Raw genomic sequence first — 24296 nt, forward strand, 5'->3', positions numbered from 1 at the left:
TGCCCTCCTGCTGCAGAGACATTGGCACAGATGCTGCTGACCGTGGGGACACCAGGCAGGTGCACAACTAAACCCTGCTGTGCTCCTCTCAGATCCAGACACAGATTTTCACTGTCCAAACATAAGCAGAAAGGCATCACTTAGACCATGAAACACCCAGAGCTTTTCTCCTCAAGTAAGGATTTAGGGATAGCAATTCCTCTTGTTTATGTAGAGATGCATGGTGCCCCAGATTGCTTTTTGAGAGCTCAGAGCATGGGCATTACAGGCTGCTGCTCCTCACATCCCTTGGTTTGTTCCAGGTGACTAGACTTGGAGGATTTTGTTTTACTTTTGATTGTGCTTCAAGACATCTCAAAGCAGATCAGCATCACAAGGATGAAAGCTCCATGTCCTCATTGGCTGGGAACTTCCTACTGGAACTGGAATGGGACAGCTTACCTGAAAGAAAATTCAGCTTCTCCTGTTGCTTGCAATGATAAGGAGTGTGGCTACACCGGAGCACGACTTCAACCTGCACCAAGGGGATCTGTATCTTAGGGGTGGCTGCTCCCCACATGCAGTGCAGGTGAATTACCTTTGCACTCCCACAGAGCAAGAATTTTTCCTGTCTGCACCCAAATGTAGGCAAAGTCAGATGCCAGCAGTTCATGTGCAGAGGTTCCGGTGACTGTGGGCTTTGATGAAGGCAAACAGAAGTGGGTGCACACTAAACACTACAAATGGAATATCTGGGAACTAAGCAGGACAGCAGTGCACAACTTGCTGTGTCATCAGTTTCAAGTACAGGGCAAAGCTCTGAGGAGGACAAATGCCTCAGGTTTAAATGTGAACCAGGAGAAACATTCTGCATCCAAAGAAAGGTCCTTATGCCACCCATCATTTTTTTGGGATGAGTAAGGCTCACCCATTCAACATCAAACCTATTTTCATTTGATGATCCAAGTTCCAGTTTGGCTACAATAGCTGGAGTCAAGGAGCAGGAAAGAGCCTCCTTTCCACCAGCACTGCTCCAGGCTGATACAAGGCAGACCCCCTGGCTAAGCAAGGCCCACCCTTCTGGTCTCACCACAAAACAGGATAATACATCAGGATTCACTCCTCATTCTGATGTGAGCCTGGAAAACCTGTTGGTGTGAAGCATATGGAAGCAGCAGACAAGTTCAGTACATTTGCAGTCCAGCGCTGTATTTTAAACAAAAACATTCTGGGTCACAAATAAACATCCTCACTGATTTCAGACCAGCACAGATGGTTGTCTTGGAAATCCTGCAGCAGCTTCTACAAGGCAAGCAACTCTGTGCCCAAGGAGAGGAAGAAATCAAAGCCCCTCTGCTAGAGGTTGATTGAAGAAAAGGAGAGGTCAGCTTTAATACTGCATTTGTTCCCATGGCATAAAATATCCATGAGGGTTGAGCACAATACAGTTCATCACTGAACTGTGGGGCTCACATTGAGCATGCCCTCAGTTCAAGCATTAAATGGAAGGGTCATTAGTTAGTGTATTTAAACTAGTCTCATGTAAACATAACACTCCAGCCTCAGCTGGGCTTGTTTGCCTAGGTGAGATTAGAGAGTCAGCTGCCAAATCACAGGAACTTCTATCCATGTACTTTAAAGATATGGATATTCCAGGGTATTTGCCTCTTATCACCAGGTTTTAGTGGAAAATTTAATCCCACTAAGTACACAACTAGAATTACTGAATCCTGGCGTGGTCAGACTCCTACACCCAGAACAGTGCCTTGGTACCAGAGAAGCTCAGACTCACGCTCAGAAATGCCATATCCTCCAGCAGCACCACAAACTCATTGGTGAGGGACAACTACTCAGGAAGAGCTGACCTATAGACCCAAAATGGCCAACACAGACAACCCTGGGGAGCTCAGCTGGGGCCCTACGAGCACACAGCAAGGCAAGACTTGGCTTCATGAGTGCTGCTCAGGGCAGGGAAGAGCACACACAGGGAACATGACTAACAGCAGCTGTGAATAGCTCCCGCTCTCCATTAGACTTCATGTTCTGTAAGACCAGGTAAGGGGGTAGATGTAGATGACAGATACAAATACAGATTTTTTTCAGGAATAAATAAGCTGGAGAAGCTTATTTATTGGTTTTTTATTTTTATTTTATTTATTTTTTAGTTTGCTGCAGCCTTTCACACAGTAGTGAGCAACCACAGGAAGATGGAAGGCAAAGGTGCTGCCCCTCAAAGTTAACTTAGGTTTCCAATGTGATAGGGCATGATCTGAGGCCAGCCACCATTAAGAAACCAGCATCTCCAGGCTCAACTGATAGCCATGATTGGGAAGAGGCTGACCATCCCAACCCACTTTAGCAGTAAAAACAAAGCCAGTATGTTTGGAAAGCATTTTCAAACTTTATTTACAACTGTCACAGTGACAAAAATGTAGTTTGAAAAAAATGCTAGCTTCTCCCTGAGGCTCAAAAAGAATTACAGAAATATAGAATGTATATCATACAACAGGAGGAGTTTTACTGGAGTGCTTTGTTCTTTAGTTACGTTCAACAACAAATAGAAATATACACAATACTTCCAAAAAAAGGATGCAGACAAATATGCAAGTCTTTAGGGCAGACAGCAGGTCTGAAGTCCAAGGATTGCCATCTCACTGCTGCCCACATGGTAATATCTTTGATATAGAGCTTTGACTTGGTGGTACAGATGGTAGAGACCAATAGAGAGTAACACTTAGAAAGAAGACGACTGGCTGGTATGCGGTATACAAGCTCACTCCAGTAAGACAGCAAGACTAGAACAAGTGTTACAGACACAACAGCTGAATCCATCGCTAGAGAAAATGGTATCACCACATCATGGCCATTCGGTGATCAACCTTGCACCAAGGTGGGCAGGGAGAGTGTCTGACTGGGTCTGCGTGGCTGGACCAGAGGCCAGCTGCAGTGTAGGAACACTGAATTTCTCCTGCTTTGTGCTAACTCATCTCCAAACTCCGATCTGTCCAAAAATAGTTACACAGAGCTGATAAATTATTGCCATTATGTTGAAACACAAGCAAGACAAGACTAAAACAATCCTGCCAATATGTTAAAAGCAGTTCCCAAACCCCACCAGCGTTAAACTACTCATGAGGTATTAAAAATACAAATACACACATGTCCAAATAGATTTTAAAAATGGAACCAGTTATAAGCAAAGGAGGGTGGCATTGGGATTATTATGGAAATTTGGTTAAGGCCTTTACATTTCTTTTTCTCTTCCATGACCCCAGATTTGGTTTAGGTGGTAACTGCTCTCATCCTATCCCAAGACTGACTGGCTCCCAAGCTGGTCCCCAAGGCTGCAAGATCATCCCTTTCCAGGAAAGCAGCAGGTTACCTTGTCTGGCAGCAGACCGGCCTTCTCCTTGAGGCAGGATATGATGAAGAGAGGACAAACCCAGACTTCACAAGCCAGTCTGCACTTCATACCCCACTGGTGATCCACACTAGATCTGGTGTTTCGTCTCCGGATGACCCCCAGGTCTGGCAGCCCTCCCCACCAGCCTGTCCTGCACTGAGGAGGCCCTGCAGTGCAAAGCCAGAGGAGAACCCCCCCAAACCAGCCCTCTCCAGCCCACTGACCAACAAGTTAAGAGACACAAAGCCCTACAGCCTCAAGGACACCAAAGCAAGGAGACATAAATCTCCACCGTTGGGCTTGGGGCACCATAAAATATGAGACCACCCACAGCAGCCTCAGCAGACAGGAGAGAAAAATCTGAGGTGTTCAAACATGAGCTCTTGCTGCAGACAGAAGCACCTTTTTACATCCGATGCACATCACCTCATGCTCACCACCTGCAAGATAAGCTAGGGCATCACAGGAGAGATGACAAGCAGCAGCCTAACGCTACCCTGCAAATACAGCAGCTCAGCATTGAAGAGTCTAAAGGCAAACAGGGGGAGAAAGTAACTTTGGGAAAAGTGGCTGGAAAACAGGCTCAACAGCGAGAGCAAGAAACCAGACTACTCCTATGGACGCTCACCTTACCCTAGGAGGTGCCGAACCAGGGAGAGCTACAGGCCCCTTGTCACTAGATCATTTAGCCATGCTTCACTATGGACACCCTTCCACCCCCCAACACACAAAATGGAAGCTGTAAAAAAGGCAAATCTGAGATATTTTGGCTCTGTTCTCATGCTTTTAGCCAGAGGCAGCTCCCAGCCAAGTGCTGCCACCTCCAACCTTCCTCCCCCTTCCCGAGCTCCCCCCTCCAGCAGTCCTCGTGTGGTCACCCTCTGCCATGTGCTTGGAATTTCACTGCTGCCTCAGCCTCGGAAAAATATAGATAACAATCTCGAGAACAGCAAACATTTCTCTGCGTTACTTCCTTCCTTCCTCAGGAGGTCTGGTGACACCGAGGGCTTCAGTTCTCAATACAGAGAATACAAAAAAACTAAGATCTCGCAGGTGCAAAATTGAACTTGTCTTTTTAAAAAGACTTTCAAAGAAAGTGTGGCTCTTCCTTCAGAAGGGTGCAGTCCCTTGCCTTTCCTCAGATGCCATTTATTGCTCCTTGTTGTCCTTCTTTGCATCTTCACAGTTTTCTTCCTCCTCTTCCTCATCCTCCTCCTGCACGAGGAACTCTTCAGGTGGCCATCTCAGCTCCCCGCTCTCCACGTCCCCCTCCGTGGGCTCCACCACAATGGAGGGCAGGCGGTCCTTCAGCTTACAGTAACGATCAAAGTCTGAGGGGTCGGGGAAGATCTGAAAGAGCCAAGAACAGTCTGTGAGAGGGGCTGCACTCATGCAGTCTCAGCCAAAACCCAGCTCAAAACATTTAGGTCTCCAGAGCAGACTAGTCTGGACACAGAGTCAACCACTGAGTGATGGGAATACTCTTGAACTTGCAAATAACCTTTTCAAGTCTCCAAGTAATGGAAATGAGCACTGCCCAAGAGGCTCCTGAAGCACATGCTTGCTTGGATAGTGCTCAGCAAATAGGCATCTGCCCTTTTGGATATTTATCCAAATGCCTCGCTGCCCCCCACCCCTGCTTTTGCATTAATGCTCTTGAGTTTGCACACAGAGCTATCTCGATCAGAGAATCTGAGATCTCATTTCCTGCTGCTGGTCAGGCTGCACATGAGAATGGGCTTGTTCTCCAGGCTCTGCTGCTGGGAGGCAGGAGGCTCATGGCAACACAGCGCTAGAGAAGCCCAGACCCTTGCAGCAAGGGCCTGTGCCTGTTATCACTCCAGAGCCACAGTGCCAGCCTGAAATAGCTCAGCTGCATTTTAGAGATAATTCTGGCAGTATTCTGCACACTACAGCTACCATGCATCAGCAGTGAAACTCAGCAGGACACTCATTTTATGGAGGGGCTGCGGACTGGACCGTATTTCTTCAGGAAAGGGCATAGCCAGCAGTTATGCACTGTATTTCTCACAGCGAGTACAAAGACTCCTTGATCTCCAGCCCCTCAAGGTGCACCTTACCCATTCCCTCCCACCCACTGCTTGCCACACGGATGCACAAGCTGGTGCACTGCAGCAGCACCAGGGCCCATACTCACTGGTAGTGCCAGTGATGCACACTTTGATCCTACTAGAAACTGAGGCAAAGCATGAGTAAAGGAGAAAAACTGCTGGTGCAGTGTTAGCAGCAGCTTTGCATGACTAGATTGCAATGTGAACAGAAAAGGCTGTGGGTAACTTGCTGGAGGAACAGCTTCAAACCCCAGCTCATCCAGAAGGTAATTACTGGGTGATAAAATCCACTGGCTACATCAGACCTCCTGGTTAGTAGCCAGAAGATTAAACAACCACCACCTGCTATTTCAAACGATTTTATCAGACTGCCCATTTCACATCAGAGTTGCATTTAAACACCCCAAAGAAGAAAATTACAAAGTGCATTTTCCCCTTGAGGTTGTAGGCCAGGTGAGAAGTCATGTGGCTGTACCTTTCTTTGAGCATCATCTGCATTCAAGTGACTTGCAAGAGCATCCTTGCAGGGAGCAGCACTGCCAGCCTCAGCCTGAGAGCAAGATCTGATCTGCTTTTATCTTTGTGGTTCCAGTTACAAAAGCAGGCTCCCCATCCAGGAGCCCTGAGCATTAACCATGAAGCCTCATTCTCCTTGTGCCAATCATGTGGGTACCCACCACCTTGGGAAGTCCTGGCCACAAAAAGTGAAGTAACACCCCAGCAACTCCTTCTCCAGCCTAGCAACTATTAGCTACAGCATCACCTCCGTGGAAAATTCATTCTTCTACTACTCAGCCTCATTTCTCCTTCACACGTAAAGCTGTGTGGCAATCAGATTGAGAAAGCCATTGAGCTGCTACCTAATGCAAATTCAGGCAAGGTAACAGAAGGTAATGCACAAATCAGGGGCTGTTTGCATGTGATTATCTGGTCCTGGGGACAGTGGTGCAAGAGTCCAGCTCCTTGTGCACGTTTTTCAGGTGCACAAGAGTGGCTGAAGTCCCTTGAACACAGCCACATCAACCTGGGCATTGCAGTGTGAGCTACCTGCTATTAGTCATTCCCAGCACCAGTGAGACAGCAACTGTTTCTTGGAGCTTTGTGGCTTCTGCTTGGCCAAACAAAATCAGGCACACAGTGCATTACTGAAAGTACAGTCAGTGGCTCTTAAGCATCAAGTTATCTAAACCCAGGATAGGGGAAAAAAAAATACCCTTGACATTACATGATTTAGAAGGTTGCAATGGAAAAAAAAGTGTGGTTCAAGAGGTTACATAAGCTGATAATGTCATGAAAATAGCCTCCTATGGAAGAAAAATAGCAGTATAATAATTAAACTAACCTTTAACTGCTATTATTTTAAGCACATTAGGTCAAATTGGAGCAATTTCTTTGAAAAGAGCCTGCCAGATTTTTTTTCCAGAAACTAAGCAGTAGTCATTTCCTTACAAACAAATATCCGCAAAATGTGGTGTGCAGCTTTTTTAATAATAAAAAAAAAAAAACCCTAGCACAATCTTATCTCAAACAGCTGCAGGACAGGCCAAACCCAAGAAGGTCAGGATTTTTTCCACTAAGTCATGCTTTTTAATCGTTGAGGCAGCACGAAGGGAGATGTTGCAACTGCACTTTGAAGGGGCGTGGACAGTCAATGGAAAAAATACAGAAAGGCAGATTTCCTCCAATGTGATGGGCAGGGTGACAGCAGGCCAAGCACAAGGGCCTGAGGAAAAGGCTTTAAGACTATCAGTACATCTGAGGATGCCAAGTGAGAAGGTGAACCCAACCAGTCTCCCCACTCCTCTTTATAGAAAATGAGCTTTACAGAAAATGAGCAAGCACCAGCTCTCTGTCCTGCTGCAGCAGTGCCATGCTACATTTTTTGGTTCCATAGGCCTAATCTGGTCCCACTCCAGATTTAGACAATGGGGAGAAAAAAATCTCTCAACTTGCAGCAAGCTCCACACTGAAAATTGCAGCTCAGCTCTGATCTGGGAGCTCTGCACTCTCTGGCACAGCAGCCAGGACAGCACCACTTGCCTCCAAGACCTTCTGCTCACATTATCCTGCTCAGGAGCGTGGAAGGAAGGCTCTGCACCTCCTTCCCCACAAAGAGGGCAACAGACATGGGTTAGCTTCTCCCTCTCGTTTGTAACAGGGAACCACCTTGCACACAGCTGAATCAGATGCCTTCCCCTGGCAGACCTGGTCACTTGATGGGGGACAAGTACCAACCAACTGGTTGTGAATGACTGCCTAAAAGCAAATTGAGCAGCAATTCAAAGCCATCTTCCACCCCTCCACCTGCATGACACAGCACAAGGGGCTGCAACTGCTTCCACAGAGCCTCCCTTGTAGCTGAGCCCCAAATCCTGGCCATGGAGAGACACATCCAACATGTCTAGATCCACTGAGGACACATATGCTGCTTCCTACACTACTCAACACAGTTTCTTGCCAACAGCAAGACTGGCTTTTACAGGCCCCTCTGGATTTATGTCTGGGAACTGCTCTCCTCATAAACTTATCCAGATCACATACAAATCAACCAAACTCTTGCCTTGCAGCTGGAAAGGGCAGGGAAAAGCAGAACTTGAAACAAAAGCTTGAAATGATTTTAGGAAGATCATGTTTGCTTCTGTTTCAGATGATCTAGCTCTACTATCCTTGGATGAAGTCCTGGCAACAAGAACGGAAAGTTTTCATTGCCCTAGGGAGGCTCATACCCTCTCTCAGCATTCACAGGAATGGAGAAACACCAAAAGCAGGAGAGATGTCAGACAATTAAGAAGATTAGCTCAGCACTACCATAATCCAAGTGACACTTGTAAAAATTCAAAGCAACTTCCACATGTGTACTCCGTACCAACACCCATAGTTAAAATGCTGGTCTGCCCTCCCATGGGGCTGAAAACTATTTAAATTATATTACATCTTTCCAAATTAAGTTACTGGTTTGGGGGAAAGCTTTGCTTGATTGTGGTAACACCATACAAGACTGCAAAGTCTGCATGGGAGACATCCCACCTCAGGTGCAGGATACACCCCTGATGGACACATCACTCATCCTCCTTGGACTGAAGAACTGAATTTTGTGCCTCTTCAGCAATATCAAGCAAATATACCAAATCCCAAAACAGCGCTGAAGTTCTGAAAATAAAACTTTAATGCCATTGAGAAGCACAGCAAGCTCATTTCAGGAAGTACTTCAGTCATCTCTCAGTGTCCTCTTTGGAGGACTTCTCCAGCTACAACACATACATTTACTCACACAGTAGTCATGACTTGAGAACGAGCTCAAAGTATGTACACAGCAGCTGTGACTCAGGTTGATGAGCCACAACAACTCCCCAGCCACAGAAATACTGCCCTGTCTCAGGGCATGATGTCAGGGAAACTTCCTACATCTAACCATTTTCCCTCAGAGTAAGGAGGCATCAAAGTAGGGAGGCAAAAACATGCTCCGAGGTGTTCCGATGAGCTGCTGTCCTCAGTTTACAGTTCAGTGGAACACTTGTGCACAGAATAGCTGCAAACATGACTGCTTTTGTATCTGTTTACCCCATATCCTGCTTCTGTCTTCACTGAGGTCCCAGACCCTGGCATACACATCGACTCTGCCCACTAATTTGTCTAGCAGCCATGCTTGCTATCGCCACCTTTTCAGAGCCTGGTCTCAAAACCTTCCACAGCAGCAAGCAGCACCTCTAAAGGACTTCCCCTGCACAAATCAAGAATGCACAGACATGAAGCACCTGACAAGAAAACAATTACAGAGGAAGTTCAATTTCCATTGATCCAACATCCCTTGGGCCAATAACACACAGGTGGTCCAGTTTAACTGGAGGGATCCAGAAGACACCGCTCAAGCCCCTCAGCTCCCTGGGAAAGCTTCCCCAGGGCTGGTGAAGAGGTGTTACACTCACCAGAAATGACTTCCCCAACACCTAGCTTTTGGCACAGCCACTGGATAGAGCCTTAAGCCTATTTACCCAGATTCAGCCACTCTGACGTGATTCCCAGTGAGCTGTGGCTGTGATTAAGCTAGACAGATCCCAGCATGATGTGATCATGACTTAAAGAGCTCAAGCTCCCCATGACAACCAAACCTCAGCTGATGGCATGAGGCAAGCTCAGCCTCTGCAGGCCAGTCTCCTACATGGGAGCCTGAAGGACCAGCGAGTCACCTGTCAGCCAGCCTGCAGCAAAGCAGCACACTCAACTCAGAACACTGACTTTGCTCAGAACACACATTTTGGGCATTAAAGCATTTTCAGTTGTGCTCAGACCCTGCTCCACTTCCAAGAAGCAAGGTAGGATTCCGGTCAAGGCACTGTTTTGACAACAGCTCCACAAAATGATTAATTCAGCCTCAGTTTCAGTGGCATTGTTCGTGCCGCTGGGAGACAGCACAGAGGACAAGCTGGCAGAGAGCTGATGAGGCTCTTCAAAGAACAGGCATTTCTAGGGCTGGGAAACAGCAAACAGTGCATTAGCTCTGGCTGGCAGCAGAAACAGCCTGGCTCACTGGACATTGCCAGGCAGGAAGTGCATGAAGCTCTCCATAGCCACATCTGTTTGTGACAGGGGCAACTTGAGCCATCAGCTGCATTTCAATGAGTTTTTTGTTTAGTAAGTCCCATGGGAATTATGGGACATCTATTAAAGATCCAGAAATAGCTTCTCACTGCAGGCACAAGACCCAGCATGACATCATCTCTTCAGACACATCTTCTGTTTTGTCTATGCTGCCCTGTTCTGAGACTCATGCCCTAAATTCACCACTCACTTCTGCTCAGGCCCTTGAAATCTGTTGGCTGAACCACCTTCAGGGGGATCAGACAGCAGCTTGCTGTCACAAATACAATAATAAAAGCCTTCTTATAGAGGATGATTTTGAAGGTAGCACACTAGCTTACAAGCTTCTTGCATATTAACTGGAAAATTATGTAAAACAAAAATGGGCATTTTGGAATTTCTATGATGAGAAAGCATGCTTGCCTTAAGCCTATGGAGGCATCTCAGTTAATAATGGTATTCCTTCTGCAGTCTGAGTTTTCATACTACTGAGCTGTCATGACCAGCCCAGCAAAGGGCACAGTGCCTCACCAGGGAGGAGAGTGCAGACCTTCGGCTGATGTCTAGGACAGACAGACACCCCAGTGGGTGGAAGATGCAGAAGCAAAAAGCCAACAACCCAAGTTCCCTTCATAACCACTGAGACAGAGAGGAGCCAAGAAGTTCAGTGAACTCCACAAGACAGAGGAATCAGATTGCTGAAGTTTACACTCAGGATATGAGCTTGCTTCCTCAGTTTACTTCCAAGTAAAAGCAAAAAGACTTTGAAACAGCTCTCTTTGTAGGACAAATCTGTCTGCAGCAGGTACTGATATGCTCTAGAATTCTAGAAGTGCTGCTGGACTGTACCACCTCCTCTGGTCCAGACAGTTTCATGTCTGCCTCTGGTGGCAGAAGCAGCCCCCAGTCTCACAGGCAGCATCCTACAGACCAACTCCCAAAGCAGTCCCTGCTCTACACAGCTTGAAGGGGGAAATTTTGAACCCTAGCTTGAGGTCATCTCTGTAGTAAAATGAATTCAAGTTCTACTAAAGGAACAAGACAAAATTTTGAAGCTAAAAGTGCACTTTTTATTTTTTGCCTCTCATAGCCAGCCAAGGGCTGTTACACTGTGAGTGCCTGACTCTGCAGATGAGGAGAAGATGATGCTGCAGCTTAGAACAAGCTTCAGTGTAGGAGCAGTCATGCTCCATTAGCCCTGTCTGGTTTTAAGTTATTGCACTACAGCTCTCAGACAAGCATACAATTTTCCATGTACCAAACTCTCTCCATCAGCAAGATGAGGCACAAAGTGCCAAAGTCTGAGGTAGAACAAAAAGTTCATGGTGCTATTTGCATCAGATTTGCCCTAGCTGGTCTCAGTTCAGTTTCAACCCTTCAAGGATGCTTTCAACTTATCTTGACTTACGCTGTGACATTCTTAGCCTAGCAGCCAGAGAAGGAAGGCTGGATCCTGCTCCCCAATCCTCTTTACACTAACCTGATTTAGAGGTAGACCTCATACACAGCCCACACACTGCTAGTGCCATAAGGGTCTTCTATTTCAACTCCTGTACGCTTGCTGCCATCATTCTTCATCACATCACGGTGAAGTTCCTTGCAGGCATTTGAAAAAATTATCTATAACTAGAGCACTAAAGATAATAGATCAAGGATGTAAAAGCCCTGCACAGATATGAGTTGTCAGCTTTTATGACTCACATGTTCAGGTGATCCACTCAAAACCAAACAGTCCTGTTTGACCCAAGCAGACTTATCAAGGTCATTAACACTTGGGGAAGAACATCACCTAAGTGATCATTAGAACAAGCAGGGCACCTAGATTCTGCCTCTCCCTGGGAATTTAGATGGGTAAATAGAAGCATTTGACCTGAATGGGTTAAGCCTCTTCATAAGGTGACCCATAAAGACATTGCATGCAGGTTACTTTGATTGCTTCACATTTAACAACTGTCATTCCCTCTGCACTCCTTCTGTAAGAGAGGAAAGAAAAGGCTGTATACTCCCCACTAACTCAAGTACTGAAGCATGTTACAGCTATAAACCAAACAACTTGCATTATCCAGAGACAGAATCCTAACTAAAAGAAGGAATGCATCCCCTTTTCCTCCACATAGCTATGGCTTCTGCTGGAGGCCTCGGCAGTGGCCCAAAGTTCAGTCGATTCCATGCTTCAGTGCACTGCTGCTGCCTTGTAGTTCCCTTTTCAGACACAAATATGCAAACATACAGCATCTCATCTGAATGCACACTTGGAGCAAGTGCCTCTGTGCAGGTTGTGTAACATCTGCAAAGGACAAAGCCTGCATCTGGATCTGCCGTAAGAGTCACCCGATGCACAGAACAGATGCAAGTCATTTGCCAGCACTCAGCATCTGTGTCAGATCTCATCAATGAGCCTCCTGGAAATGAAGAAAACCACAGAGCTAGGAAGATAAGGTGCCTGACTTGTGCTTTGATTAACTACAGGCAAGGAAATGAAAGGGAAATTGAGACTAAAGGATTAAGTCTCAATCTAGCTGAAGACCACCCTAGCCATTGATCTAGACATTAATAGCTAACTACATTGTTCAGAAGTTTCAGAATAAATGCAACTCATGCCTCCAGGTACCAGTATCTCCAGTGACATTTCATGGCTCATTTAGGCTGTGTCTGGTCTCACTGTATCTTACAGATGACTGTTAACCCTCTCAAATGGGCATATCAGTGAGGTAAACCAAAAACTAGACCAAAAAGATGTGGATACCATATAAACAGCATCATCCTGCTCTCAGCAGATCAGCTGTATGGTGAGTGAGAAAGATCTTGAGAGCCCTCTCAGCCCAGTGAGTGGCATGAATCCTCCTTTAACCCATCTCCCAGTGAGCCCTGAGAATGCTGAATGAGCGGGGGCTTGGGCACTTCAAAACAAGCGAATCCTCTGCCAACCTGCACTGATAGTGAGTGATGCTTTAGACAACCATCTCGTGCCAAGCAGACATTCCAGTCAGTTCTCACTCCTGCAAGACCTGCTGTTAGCTCAGGCCATGGAAAGGTACGTTAGACAAAGCTTACAGTTTAGTCCAGGCAATTCCACATGGGATTAGTGCCTCAACTGCCAGCAAAACACTCACCTGATACGACAGCCCATCCTTGCGGGGGCTTAGCCCGATCTCATCCATGGCTGGGGTGTTCATCATCACTTCAGTCATTTCAGCGGATCTCAGATAATCAGAGCTAGAGACAAAAGACAGCATTCCAGTGATCTTAGGGGCTCCGGCAGGACTGAGCACGACTCAAGCGGCGAAGCGAGCAGCAGAGGCTGTAGGCAGTCTATTTCTGGTCCCTTCCTTCCTGCCCCCCCTTGGAAGGCAGCGGAAAAACCTCAGTACCTCGTAAGCCGGAGCTACATCCAATGCCCTCGGAGCACCTCCCCGGCTCTCCCCCCAAGAGCCCAGCTCAAGCACACCCGGGGACGCACCAGCAGCAGCGCTCCGCTTTTAACTCCGCTTCCTCCAACTCTGCCCCCCGGGGACGGGGAAAAGTAAAAAAACACGGAGCAAATGAAGTGCAAGCGCGGGGGTTTTGGTTTTTCTTTTTTTAATTTCTCAAGCCGCTGTGCTTTAGACCCCACTGACTATTTTACGACCTCGGGGACTCGCACGCCAGCGGAGCGCGCGGCGCCAATTCCAGCTCGGCTCTTACAGCCCTAATGGCATTTCCAGCGCGAGAAAGTGAAGCGAACTCCCTCCCGCAGCTCGCCCATCCCGCTATCGCCCATCCCGCTATCGCCCGGCCCGCACCGCCCGCCGTTGGAACCACCGCCACCGGCCCTGAGCCGCTCGCTCCCCGGGGCCCCTCGCCGTGCCGCTGCCTCGCCTCCTCCCGGGCCACGGGGCGGCTGAAGGGGCTCGGCCATCCCGGCCCCGGCAGCACCCCGCGACGGCAGAGCCGCCGTGCCCCCGCCCGCCCCCCGCGGGAAGCGCCCACTCACCAGGGCAGGGGACACAGCACAGACATGAAGTCCCAGCAGAGGCTGCCCCGGGCGGGGGGTGGCGGGAGGGGCACCCAGGCGCTGCGGGACAGGGCGGGACGATGCGCGGCGTTACCCGGGACTGACCACGCTCCCTCACGCTTCGGCCGCCGCCTCCCGTCTGAGGCTCGAGCCCGCCGCGCGCCGCCTTAAATGGCCCCGGGGGGCGGGGCCCGGGCCAGGACCCGCCCACCCGCCTGACGTCAACTTTTTCATGAATGGCCTCGGCGCGCGCCGCCTGCGGGGGGAGGTGTGGGGGTGTGTGTCCGTCTATCCGTCTGTCCCCGTGTCCCCATGAGCGGGGGGCGGCCGCCACCCCGTCCCGGGCGTTCCCAGTGCAGAGAGATGTGTTCCCGCTGTTTCACCCTGGGCCGAGGTGGGGCGCGCCCCCCCGGCTCTGCTGCCGGCCGCAGAGGGACGCACCGGCGGCACCCCGAGCATCACCGGGGCTGGGGCTGGGGCTCACGAAGCGGGTCTCAAAGCCACCCCCTTCATGGTGGTGGTGGCGGGGGGTGGCCGGGGACCCGGCCAGGGACGGCATGTGCCGGAGAAGCGGCAGCGGCCGCCCAGCCCCGCTCCTGCCAGCACCTTCTGTGCCCCGCACCTCTGGCTGGAGTAAAAGCTGAGTGAGCAGCTTCAAGAGGCCGAGTTATATTTAGCAAAACAATGTGAATCAATGACGGGAAGGCGCAGGAGGAGAGGGAGAGGCAAATCCATTCGCTGCCCGGGCAGCGTGAGCACCGGGGGCAGCTGCCGGGGGAGTACTTTTCCTGCATTCCCCTCCCATCGTGGAACTTGTGGAAGGCAAAATGCATCTTTGGGCGAAAGGCCTGGGCACCCCAAGCTCAACCTGACTCCCGACTCTGTGCATCGATCTGCTTGTGGTCCTGCAGCCTGGGGAACGGGCTGTGCCCCGAGGCACACGCCTGCAGGGCAGAGCTCTCGGCCATAGGATGGGCTGGGCCCTCCAAGGCTGCTGAGGGATGTGCAGGGATTTTGGGGACAGTTCCCCCCTCTGTCTACTTTCCCAGGGAGCGATGTCTTCCCGTATGCTGAGAAGTGAAGTTTGGTGCCAGGACTGTTTGGATTCCACCTGTTGCTCCATTCTGCTGCCCAGACTTTGCCAACACGGTGGATAAGTGAGCACACATTTACAAACGCTTCTCGTGTTTCCTTCAAATGCAGAACACGCAGCTGCTGCCGTGCTTCACACACGTGTCTATGCACGGGCAAATAGACTCTATTTGACCCATTTTTGAAGTGCTAAAAAGCACAAGTTCAGTATGTCTGAAGGGAAACCTTGCCCTCAGCTCCACCCAACTACCCTCCAGACTGTGTATAAATGTGTGCATCCAGACATGCATGCTTTTCTTCAGACCAGATAATTTAATCTTCTTAGATTCATATTATATAATGTGAGCGTATGTGGGTGTTTCACATCAGGCTTCAGCAAGCTGCTGCTTTGTGCCACATTAAAATGAATCACAAGGAGTCGGTCGAACCCTTGCAAGTGTGTGGAAATTCAGGTGAGTGCGAGTGAGCTCCCTGCAAAGGGCCACCAGTCACCTTCTGCAAGGTTAATGGGGGTGGCAGCAGAGGGGACTTCGATGCGCATGGTCCTTTTGCCCTCCTTGAGCCTCTTGATAATGAGGTTTGGAGCCAGGGAGAGAAGTAAGAGGACAACCAAGTCTCCCAAGTGCTGGGGAAACAGCTTCCCTCTATTTTACTGGCCTGTCCACCCAGACCCCTTCTCCCTACTGCATCCCCTGGGACAAACACTTTGACATTAACTGTCTTTGCCAATTTCTGCACTAAGAGAACGCAAAGACTTGACCTATAAAATGCTTTTTTGATGCTGAACAGCCCAGCTCAGTGCCTGGTGGTATGTGCAGAGGCTGGGAGACCACTCTGGGACAAGGAGAAAGACAGGGTGCTGCTTCAGTCAAGTCTCCTAAAATTAACTTCACAGTCCACCCCAAATGCTTTCGTCTCCCACTATGTCCAGCTATAACGTGGGACATGAGATGGGGACATAGTTCAGTTCCCTGGGACATTTCATCTGGAGCAACCCTGCCTGTGTCCCTTAAACATATACATACACCTGCTATGGATTTCCTGGTGGTGTCTGTACAAAATAAAAGCTAATGAAAAACCCACATGCCCCTCAGTCACTCTTGCACCAGGAACAATTTGTGTCTCTAAATGCCTTCCTACACTCAGCAGGGTTTGAAGTTCAAGGTTTTTCCCTCCTTGGGAAGCTCATTCCTTTAAGTATATAATTTTTGATACCTCCAAGTCCTTGAAGGAGGTCAAGAGACAGAACTAGAGCTCACCCTCCCTTCCAACCACCCTCCATGGCTCCTGAAGCCACCACTGAGAAAAAGCAGCGCAGATCAGCCCTTTGCCCATGTCCCCTGGGCACTGCCTTGCCATCTTGGCTGGCATGGAAGATACTCGTTTCCACCTGGATAAGCACCTTTCAGGGGGCGTGCTGGGGACCACACCAAACAAAATCCCTGGATGTCTCTGTGCTGAGCTCGCAGATTACTTCCCAACGACTGGGTGAGAACACGGGCCCTGGCGCTGGTCAATTCCCATCGGGAGGCCTGGGGATCGGTGCTTTTACTGCTGGCTTTGGCTCCAAGCCACGGCGAGATTTATTCGTGTGATTAACCCTAAGCGCGTTAATAGCCCTTTTGAAAGCAGACACACCTCCCGTGATTCCCATCAGCAGCGCTTGGCTGCTTCCCTGCATCGGGGTGGCTCCACAGCCCATGGCACCAGGGCGAGGTTCCGTGGGTGAGCTGCCTGCCAGGAACACTGCACCTTTGGCCCTGCCCTTGGGGGAAGCCTTGCTGGAGGTATTCAGGTATCCCAGGGCTGGAAGATGTGTTATAAGCCTCGGGAGGATTCTCCATGGGAGGGAGCTGTCCTATAACAGCTCCTTCTGCTTTGCTTGCCCTAATCGGGTGTGAAAGGCTGGGGCTGCACAGGTGAGAAGGAGGGGGTGTTGTACCTGCAGCTCCCACCTTGCTAAGAACAAGAACTTGCCCCTTGGATAAGCCTTTATAGCAATGTCTAGGCTGAAACTGAGGGAGCCAAATTAACCCCTGAGCTGCTGAGCTGACACCTTGGAAACCACATGTCCAAGAAATCTGTTTTCATTACATCCCAGAAAATTAGTGATGAAAATTTAGTACTGATTTAGGGGGATAGCTGCTCACCCAGCAGAGCCCCAAGCTATTCGACTTGTTGGATGAAAAATGCCAAGTCCTCACTTCTCTCAGAGAGCAAAGCAAGAGGCCATCCATGACCCAATAGTCACAAAGCAGTATATTGGAGTAAAGAATAAAACGGGATCAGCTCAAAGTCTTTGATCACAAATGAGAATGAACCCCTGTGCTCTTTCCCTGCTCCCTTGATAGGAGCAAGATACGGGCACTTCAAATTGCTATTTTTTTGTCTTTTATTTTCAGCCAGTTCTAGTAAGTGGTGCTCAGCCTACCCTGATTTCCCCTTCTTTCCTCATCTCAGTGTTCACCAAAGCCCCTGTTTCACAGTTGTGTATTTTTGCGTTAAACACTGGGGACTCCCCGGTTACCTGAGGGCAGGAACAGCAGCACTTGGGCTCTCAGCTGGGATAAAGGGCTTTCCAGGGCACTGAGCTGAGGGGAAGCAGATGAGCCCCCATGCGTTTTTTATAACCTTCAGTTAATTTTATAAATCTCTACAATATTTTGATTTTCAGGACAGCATAAACCAACAGAGAGCAAACAAGTGGTAGCTCGTACATTCTGGATCAGCAGCAATCCAGCAGGAGCAGAGTGGTGGTGAAGAACAGACCATGGCTCTCCCCCTGGAAGACACTTGTGCATAAGCAGAGCCAAGGAGATTGGTAATTGACCCATATTTTCCCCTAACCTGCTTGGAATGTAAGAGTTTTCATTGCAAGCAAATACAAGACACTACGTGTCCAGATTTAGATCCCGCTCGGCACGGGCTGACCGCACGATAGCCGGCCACGCTGGCATCCCAGCACCTCTGCGGCCATGCACGTGTCCACCTCCCTTTTCCAAGGGCTGACTGAGGCTGCACGAGGCGACGTGACCAGCACAGGGTCACTCTTAGGGTCACCTCCATTTGGGAGCGGAGCTCGCTGGATCTTGTCTCCCGGCCAGTGTTGTGAATCCTACAGGGAAAGTTTCCTAGTGAAAAAATAAACTCTTCCCACTTGGAATTTAAAAACAAAACCATGGAAACATTTCTCTCTGTCCTAATGTTTTGCAAAAAGTTATTTTAACAAATTTAAATTTGGGGCTTGATCTGACCGTCCGGTGCCCTTTGAAATAGTTGAATCCAGGCCATCACCGCAACCACGTTGGAGCCAGGCCTTGAGCTCTGCCTTGCCTGACATTCCACCAGCACCTTGGGCATTTAAGTCCCCCCTCCTCAGCTGAGAGGTGGTCAGCCTCTCCCCAGTTCTGGGTTCCTGCACACACGATGTGCAGTAGCTTGTTTTGCTTCACCACATTTCATGACCCTCTTGCAAATAGTTTGCATGCCCAGGGATGCTGCAGACGAGCTGAAGCAGCTGCCACCTGCAGGCTGCCACCGTGGTGGCACCACCAGACTGTCCCATGTGCTTCTGCCCAGCAAAATCTTCCTAAGAGGTGGTGACTGCAGCTCAAACAAACTCTGGGCTGTCCCTGCATGGCCCTACCTGTGCATGACCTGGCAGAAACCCTCTCCTCTCCGTGCTCGTGGCACACAATCTATTTATTTCCTTGGAAAAAAAATAAGCTCTCACAGTGTCATTCTTTCCAGCCACTTTCCACATAGCATCGCATTTCAGAGTGACTTTCAGAGAGTGATTGAGAAGAAAAGGCCACTCAACGTTTGGCTGTCCTGCTCTGTGTGCCTGGTTGTGAAGGGAGTTGGAGAGCAGAGAGGAAAAATGGGGTTCACACTCTGTGTTGAAAAGCAGAAAGGATGGACACAGCTGGCAGAGTAGAGGGGTTTGATCTTACAGACCCTGCTAAGGGCCTGGGAATTGGATCTGCTTTTGCAAGGTTGCCTCTGGTTTTATTTTACACTGACCCCCCAGGAAGGAAGGGGCCGTGCCGGAGCCGAGTCTGGAGTCTCTGTCTGGGCTGGCTTCCATCCAGCCCTGCAGGCCCAATTCAGTGAAAACCTTAATCTTGTCCTGATAATTAGCTTTATGCTTAAGGACTTTTCTGAACAGGGGCCTTTCCTTGGTTGGTGACAGCTCCTGTAGATAACCAGGAGGAGAGTGGAAGGGCTGGTGATAGGAGGAAAGGACAGAGGACATGGCTTCTCTGTCTCAAGAAACCTAAAACACGGATGACCTTGGTTTCTTCGTGACTTTTGCTCTTTTCCTCTCCATTGCTAGAGGGGACACAGCTCATTAGCCTATGTCCAGCCTGGCCAGTGTTTCACCTGATGCCTGGTCCTTGTTTCACCCAGCCCTGCCTGGGACATGTCCCCACAGAGCCTGCAGTCTTCCTGGGCACATGGCTGGTCTCTGTGACTCTTCCCTGGCCCTCTCTGTTGCCCACTGCTCTCACAAGAGGGGCAGAATTTCAGAGACATTTTGCAATAAGGTAAAATTCCACAAAGAGAAGAGAATTGGCCTCAAAAACCCAGTGGACGGGGTTTGAGGTGGACCTCACATAGTACAGGTGTTTTGCCATCATCCCCTCCAGGTTCCTGTGAAAGGAGGTGTCTTCTCCATCCTTCTGCTAAACCCTGATGGCAGCTGCAGGAGATCCACTAGGAGAAAGCATGGATGAGCAGGAGAGCCCCATCTTCAGGGCAGGAGGATGTGTCCTTGCTGGACTCTCTGGAGCTGTAGCAAGCACCCTGCACCCTCAAGGAAGCCAGCAGAAGATGTGAGCTCTCAATGTGGCTCCAGATCATGCCAATACAAAAGGACACATTGAGAACAACGAGTGTCTGGATTAATATTTATATTCTATCAAGGGAACAGAAATGCCTTTTGGCTGGAATTGGTGTATGGAAGACTTTCCATTTAAAAAATTGAATCCTTTACTCAATCACTGCCTTTCCCCTTTTCATCATTTTAGAATTTTATTTATTGAAGAGTTTATTTTTTTTAACAGGGTATGTTTTTTTAACTGCATGTGGGTTTTTCTGTTGTTTGTTTTTGTTTGGTTTTTTTTTTAGTTTTTATTTTTAACACTGGTATTTATTTCCCTTTTTAAATCTGTTGGTCAGATGAGTAGCTCCCTGAGAAGACCCTAGAGGCAACATCACCCCTTTCCAGTTTTTTGGCAGGTGTCTTGCAAGCATCAGGGAGAGAGTGGAAGCATGAGAAACACAAAGACAAATCCCCTGCCTAAGAGGGAGAGAGGCAACATGTAAATCCAAGCATCAAGAGGGCACGAAAACACAGGAGCTGACTGGGGGAATTTATTGCTTCTGTAGCATCTCCTCTGTGCTGTTGTACTTGTTTGGCTCTGGTGCTGCAATTAAAGTTGTGACCACTGCTGTCACAGCACAGAGCAGCTTTTACACAGGTAATACTATTTTTGCACCAAAGAAAGACTAACTTTCTCGATGTCAGGCACATCTGTCTCAACAGAACTGAGTCAGTGCTTCAGCTCTGGCTGCTGTAAGAGCAGGCAAACCATTGTGTCCCCACCACAAAGCATGGGAGAGGATGAACAGGGGCATGGCAGCCCCTGGAGTTTCCCCAGCAGAGTCAGCATTGTTAAAAAGATTTGAAAGAACCTAGGGCAGAAAATTAGTGATGAAAATTTAGTACTGATTTAGGGGGATAGCTGCTCACCCAGCAGAGTCCCAAGCTATTCTACTTGTTGGATGAAAGCCAGACTTAGGAAGAGCTATGGCCATACTGCAGATGAGGGGCAGAGGACAACTTGAACCAGGATGTGCCGAGTGGCCTGGCTCTTGGCAGGCATCCAGCTCCTCCAGGTTTGTGGTTGGTCCAGGCTTGGGGAGCAAATCCAGGCACTCAGGAGAGAGGGGCTCTGACCACAGGGGTCTCAGCAATGCTCATCTCCACACCCTGTCCTGTGTGTGCACGGGTATGCAAGAGCCAGTACAGTCCCTTGTGGTCATCAGTCTGTCCCATCCCTGTCCCGATGAAAGTTTCTTACTGTTGCCTGTTAAATCAAACCATGGTGCTGAGCACCGACCTTAGCTCTGACCTAAGAGGACCCACATCTGTCAAAGAGCAAGAAGTAATCCCATAAAATCCTCAGCTTCCTACTTAAGAGTGGAGGCTAGTTATCCTTTTGCCTTCTGCTCCGAGAGCTCACTAAGACAGGGATCGATGCAGTAATTGCTTCTTTGGGGACTTGAGGAATGAATAGCTAAAGTAGCTCAGCTCTGAAGTCCTGTGCCCACTCAGTGCCAGCTCTTCCCTCCCTTTCCAAAGGCTGCAACATTGCCCCAACAGGGATTTGTGTTCCCACTCTCAGTGAGACTTCTCAATCCCTGGTTTGTGATCCACTGCCCAGAATAACCATGTGGCAGGATGATTCCTTCTTCCCCTCACCCACCACTACTCCCACCATTCCCAAATCAGCAGGGAAAGGATCCTGGCCCCAGCTCACCACATCCCATACAGTTACACGCATGAGAGTGGGACAGTCTTGACTGTGTAAACCCTTCATCCAACAAAGTCCCAGGAAGAGTCACTGTAGTTTGTCTTACACAGCTCGGGGTACTTCCCATGGTCAGAAGCAGCCTGGGGGCTCCTGTCCTCCGGCAGCTGTATTGTCTGGCCAGCCCTGAAGGGAAGGGATGGGCTTTATCTTAGATCTGTCACTACTGTTGAGAAATAGTAATTAGACAGCTCAGTCGTTCCACTAGAGAAAAATTCTCTGCTCACCTACCTCTACTTGTATGGACTTCAGTGCAATTGCACCGGGAGAAAGCCCAGCCCCTTTGCCCCGCTGCAGGGACCGCTGCTGAGGGCAGCCAGGACACGCCGTGTCCCCATGCCACCCTGTGCCCATAGGCCCCCCTCCTGCCACTGAAACCCGGGCACTGAAATTCCTGCACAAAGCATCTTAGGGGCAAACTGCGTCCAGAGCGTGGAGCGGCGGCACGGGCTGATGCTCGTCCAGGTCCCCGAGTCATTCTGGACCGGTGTCAGGCACGCCAGAGCGTGCCTGGGGGAGCAGGGAAAGCGGCCGGCTGCCGAGGGTTCGATCCACGGCTCTCCAGCCCCTCTCCCTGCCCCTCCTGCTGCTCCCGCGGCGTGCGGGACACGCTCCCTGCCGGGAGCGGCCGGCCCTGCAGCATCCTCTGCAGCCCGGGAGGAGCGCACCCATCTGTCCCCGGCAGGGGACAGACGGTCGGGCCGTGCTCGGCGCTTGGCAGCTGCGGAGCGAGCCTGAGTGCCGGCTTTGAGGGGGGGACTCCCGCTCGGAAGGCAGACGGCAGCAGAGGGTTTGTGGGTGGGAAGGTGTCTCCAAACACAGCCTCAGCCACCAGCAGCTCAGTCTTGCAGTCGGGGCGTTTCTGCAATATGGGAAACTATCACCGTGGCTCCCCCCTCTGCAAAGGAGCACTTGGCAGCCGAGGGAGTAGGCTGAGAGCGCAGTCACAGCCGATGCTGCGGGAAGTGTTGCTCGTCCCACGGGAAGCCTCTCGAAATGCTCCACGGACCCCTCGCACGAGCATCGCTGACACCCCCAAGGTGCAGCCACCCCTACAGGAGGGTTTGCAGATGAGGCCATGCCAGCCTGGCTCTGCAGCAGTTTGACAGGCGTGGGGAAGGATGAGGATGGTCTCCTCCGCCTGAAATGAAAGGCTACACGAGCAGGCAGGAGAACTAACAGCTCCTTCTGACAGGGCTGAGGAGATGGCTGGAGCTGGCAATAGGTGGCAAATGTGCCTGGACCTTCAGAGTGTCTCAGTTTGTAAGAAGGAGGAATTGTCCCACTCACCTGACTGTGGCCCAGACGGTCTCACCACCGTAGGACACATGGAGGCCAAGTCTGCTCACAGAGGAAGCTAGCAGATTCCCTGGGTTATGCTGGACAAAGTCAAAACCTGCAGCTCAGCTGCGGTGCCTGGGAGCAAGGGATGGCTCTGATCCCCTGACCATATGACCATATGACCACTTTCTCATAGCAGCACCACACCAAAACCAGCACTTCGTTTGAAACATGGTGTTCCCTGACCTGGCCAAAACCATGCTGGTCTTGCAAAGCAGGGCTGGCTGGCTGGACATGGAGTTGCACAGGAATCAGGCCCCACATCTGCGTCTGCAAGGAAGCTCATCTCCCTTATCAGTGCCAGTGTTGACCCAACCTCGCCTGGCTCTTGAGAAATATCAGCCCCACCATCCTGAGGGTGTGCCAGGGGCAGGTCCTTGCAGAGATAACCCAAATCCGTGTCAGCAGGTGTTTCTGGAGCCATGTCCCCAAATACCACAACACAGCCCACTTCTTGTGGGGAGCCCTTGGGCCAGCAGAGAGATCCAGCACTAGGAAGATGGGAAGGAGGATAATACAGCAGGAGGTACAGGGCCAAACCTTGCTCTGAGCTGCTTCAATGCAAAAGCAATCACTCATGCTCCACCTAAAGGCCTGTGATTTAATCCTGGGGGACCGACAAGGGGAGATCTAAGATAAACAACATCTGTGCATTCACAAATAGGAAATAGAATTGCTTTCATGTCCTGAGCCTGTTGATTAACCAGGTTATTGTTTGGCTTGGCTCTAGAAGCTCAGTGACTTGGAAAGAAGGTAACTAAAAGGGATCATTTTGTTACACTCCCTGAATTTGAGAATCTTTAAATAGTGTGTGGGTTTGCATTTTGTCTGCAGAAGACTGATGGGAAAAGGTAGCAGAAGAGTGCAGATGGCTATCAGAAAGGAACCTGTGTTTAGTCTGCTTGTGCCAGATGGGAATGGAAAGTTCTCTCCCTTGCCAAGTGTTTAAAAGAGGAAATAGGATGTGATATTCTGCCTCCCACTTCTTTCTCTCTCCTGAAACCAACCCACTGCTCTACTTCCATTTGTTGTAAAAAGGTAAAAAAATGTAGCTTGGCCCATGTAAAGCCTTGGAGACAGTTGGAGACACACCTTGTTCCTTTTGAATGTGTTTATTATGTGGAGACGGATGGAACAGTGTATTTTTATACGCAGCTGGGCCCAGCACAGAGCAGCACCTGTCCTTCAGTCACTCATATTCATCTGTGTCACAGAAACAAGACTGCAAAGTCCCCGAACCA

General features: G+C 49.7%; 1 protein-coding gene across 1 annotated transcript; it reads right to left on the reverse strand.

Annotated features, from left to right (window-relative positions):
* Positions 1-2360: 2360 nt before the first annotated feature.
* LBH (LBH regulator of WNT signaling pathway) lies at positions 2361-14180 on the reverse strand. Its single transcript, XM_058835112.1, has 3 exons — positions 14006-14180; positions 13146-13248; positions 2361-4732 (listed from the first exon to the last, which is right to left on the reverse strand). Exons 1-3 carry the CDS (start codon positions 14029-14031, stop codon positions 4532-4534), a joined length of 330 nt encoding a protein of 109 aa, XP_058691095.1. The 5' UTR covers positions 14032-14180; the 3' UTR covers positions 2361-4531.
* Positions 14181-24296: the final 10116 nt, after the last annotated feature.

This window comes from Poecile atricapillus, chromosome 3, assembly GCF_030490865.1.
Source record: "Poecile atricapillus isolate bPoeAtr1 chromosome 3, bPoeAtr1.hap1, whole genome shotgun sequence".
NCBI classification, from domain to species: domain Eukaryota; kingdom Metazoa; phylum Chordata; class Aves; order Passeriformes; family Paridae; genus Poecile; species Poecile atricapillus.

Excerpts from the sequence above, each read along its gene's own strand:
- LBH (XM_058835112.1), bottom strand. The coding sequence starts at position 14,031 with ATGTCTGTGCTGTGTCCCCTGCCCTG. Across the intron at positions 13,249-14,005 it reads GTGCTGTGTCCCCTGCCCTG|CTCTGATTATCTGAGATCCG; the intron begins GTGAGTGGGCGC and ends TTTTGTCTCTAG. Across the intron at positions 4,733-13,145 it reads AGGATGGGCTGTCGTATCAG|ATCTTCCCCGACCCCTCAGA; the intron begins GTGAGTGTTTTG and ends TGGCTCTTTCAG.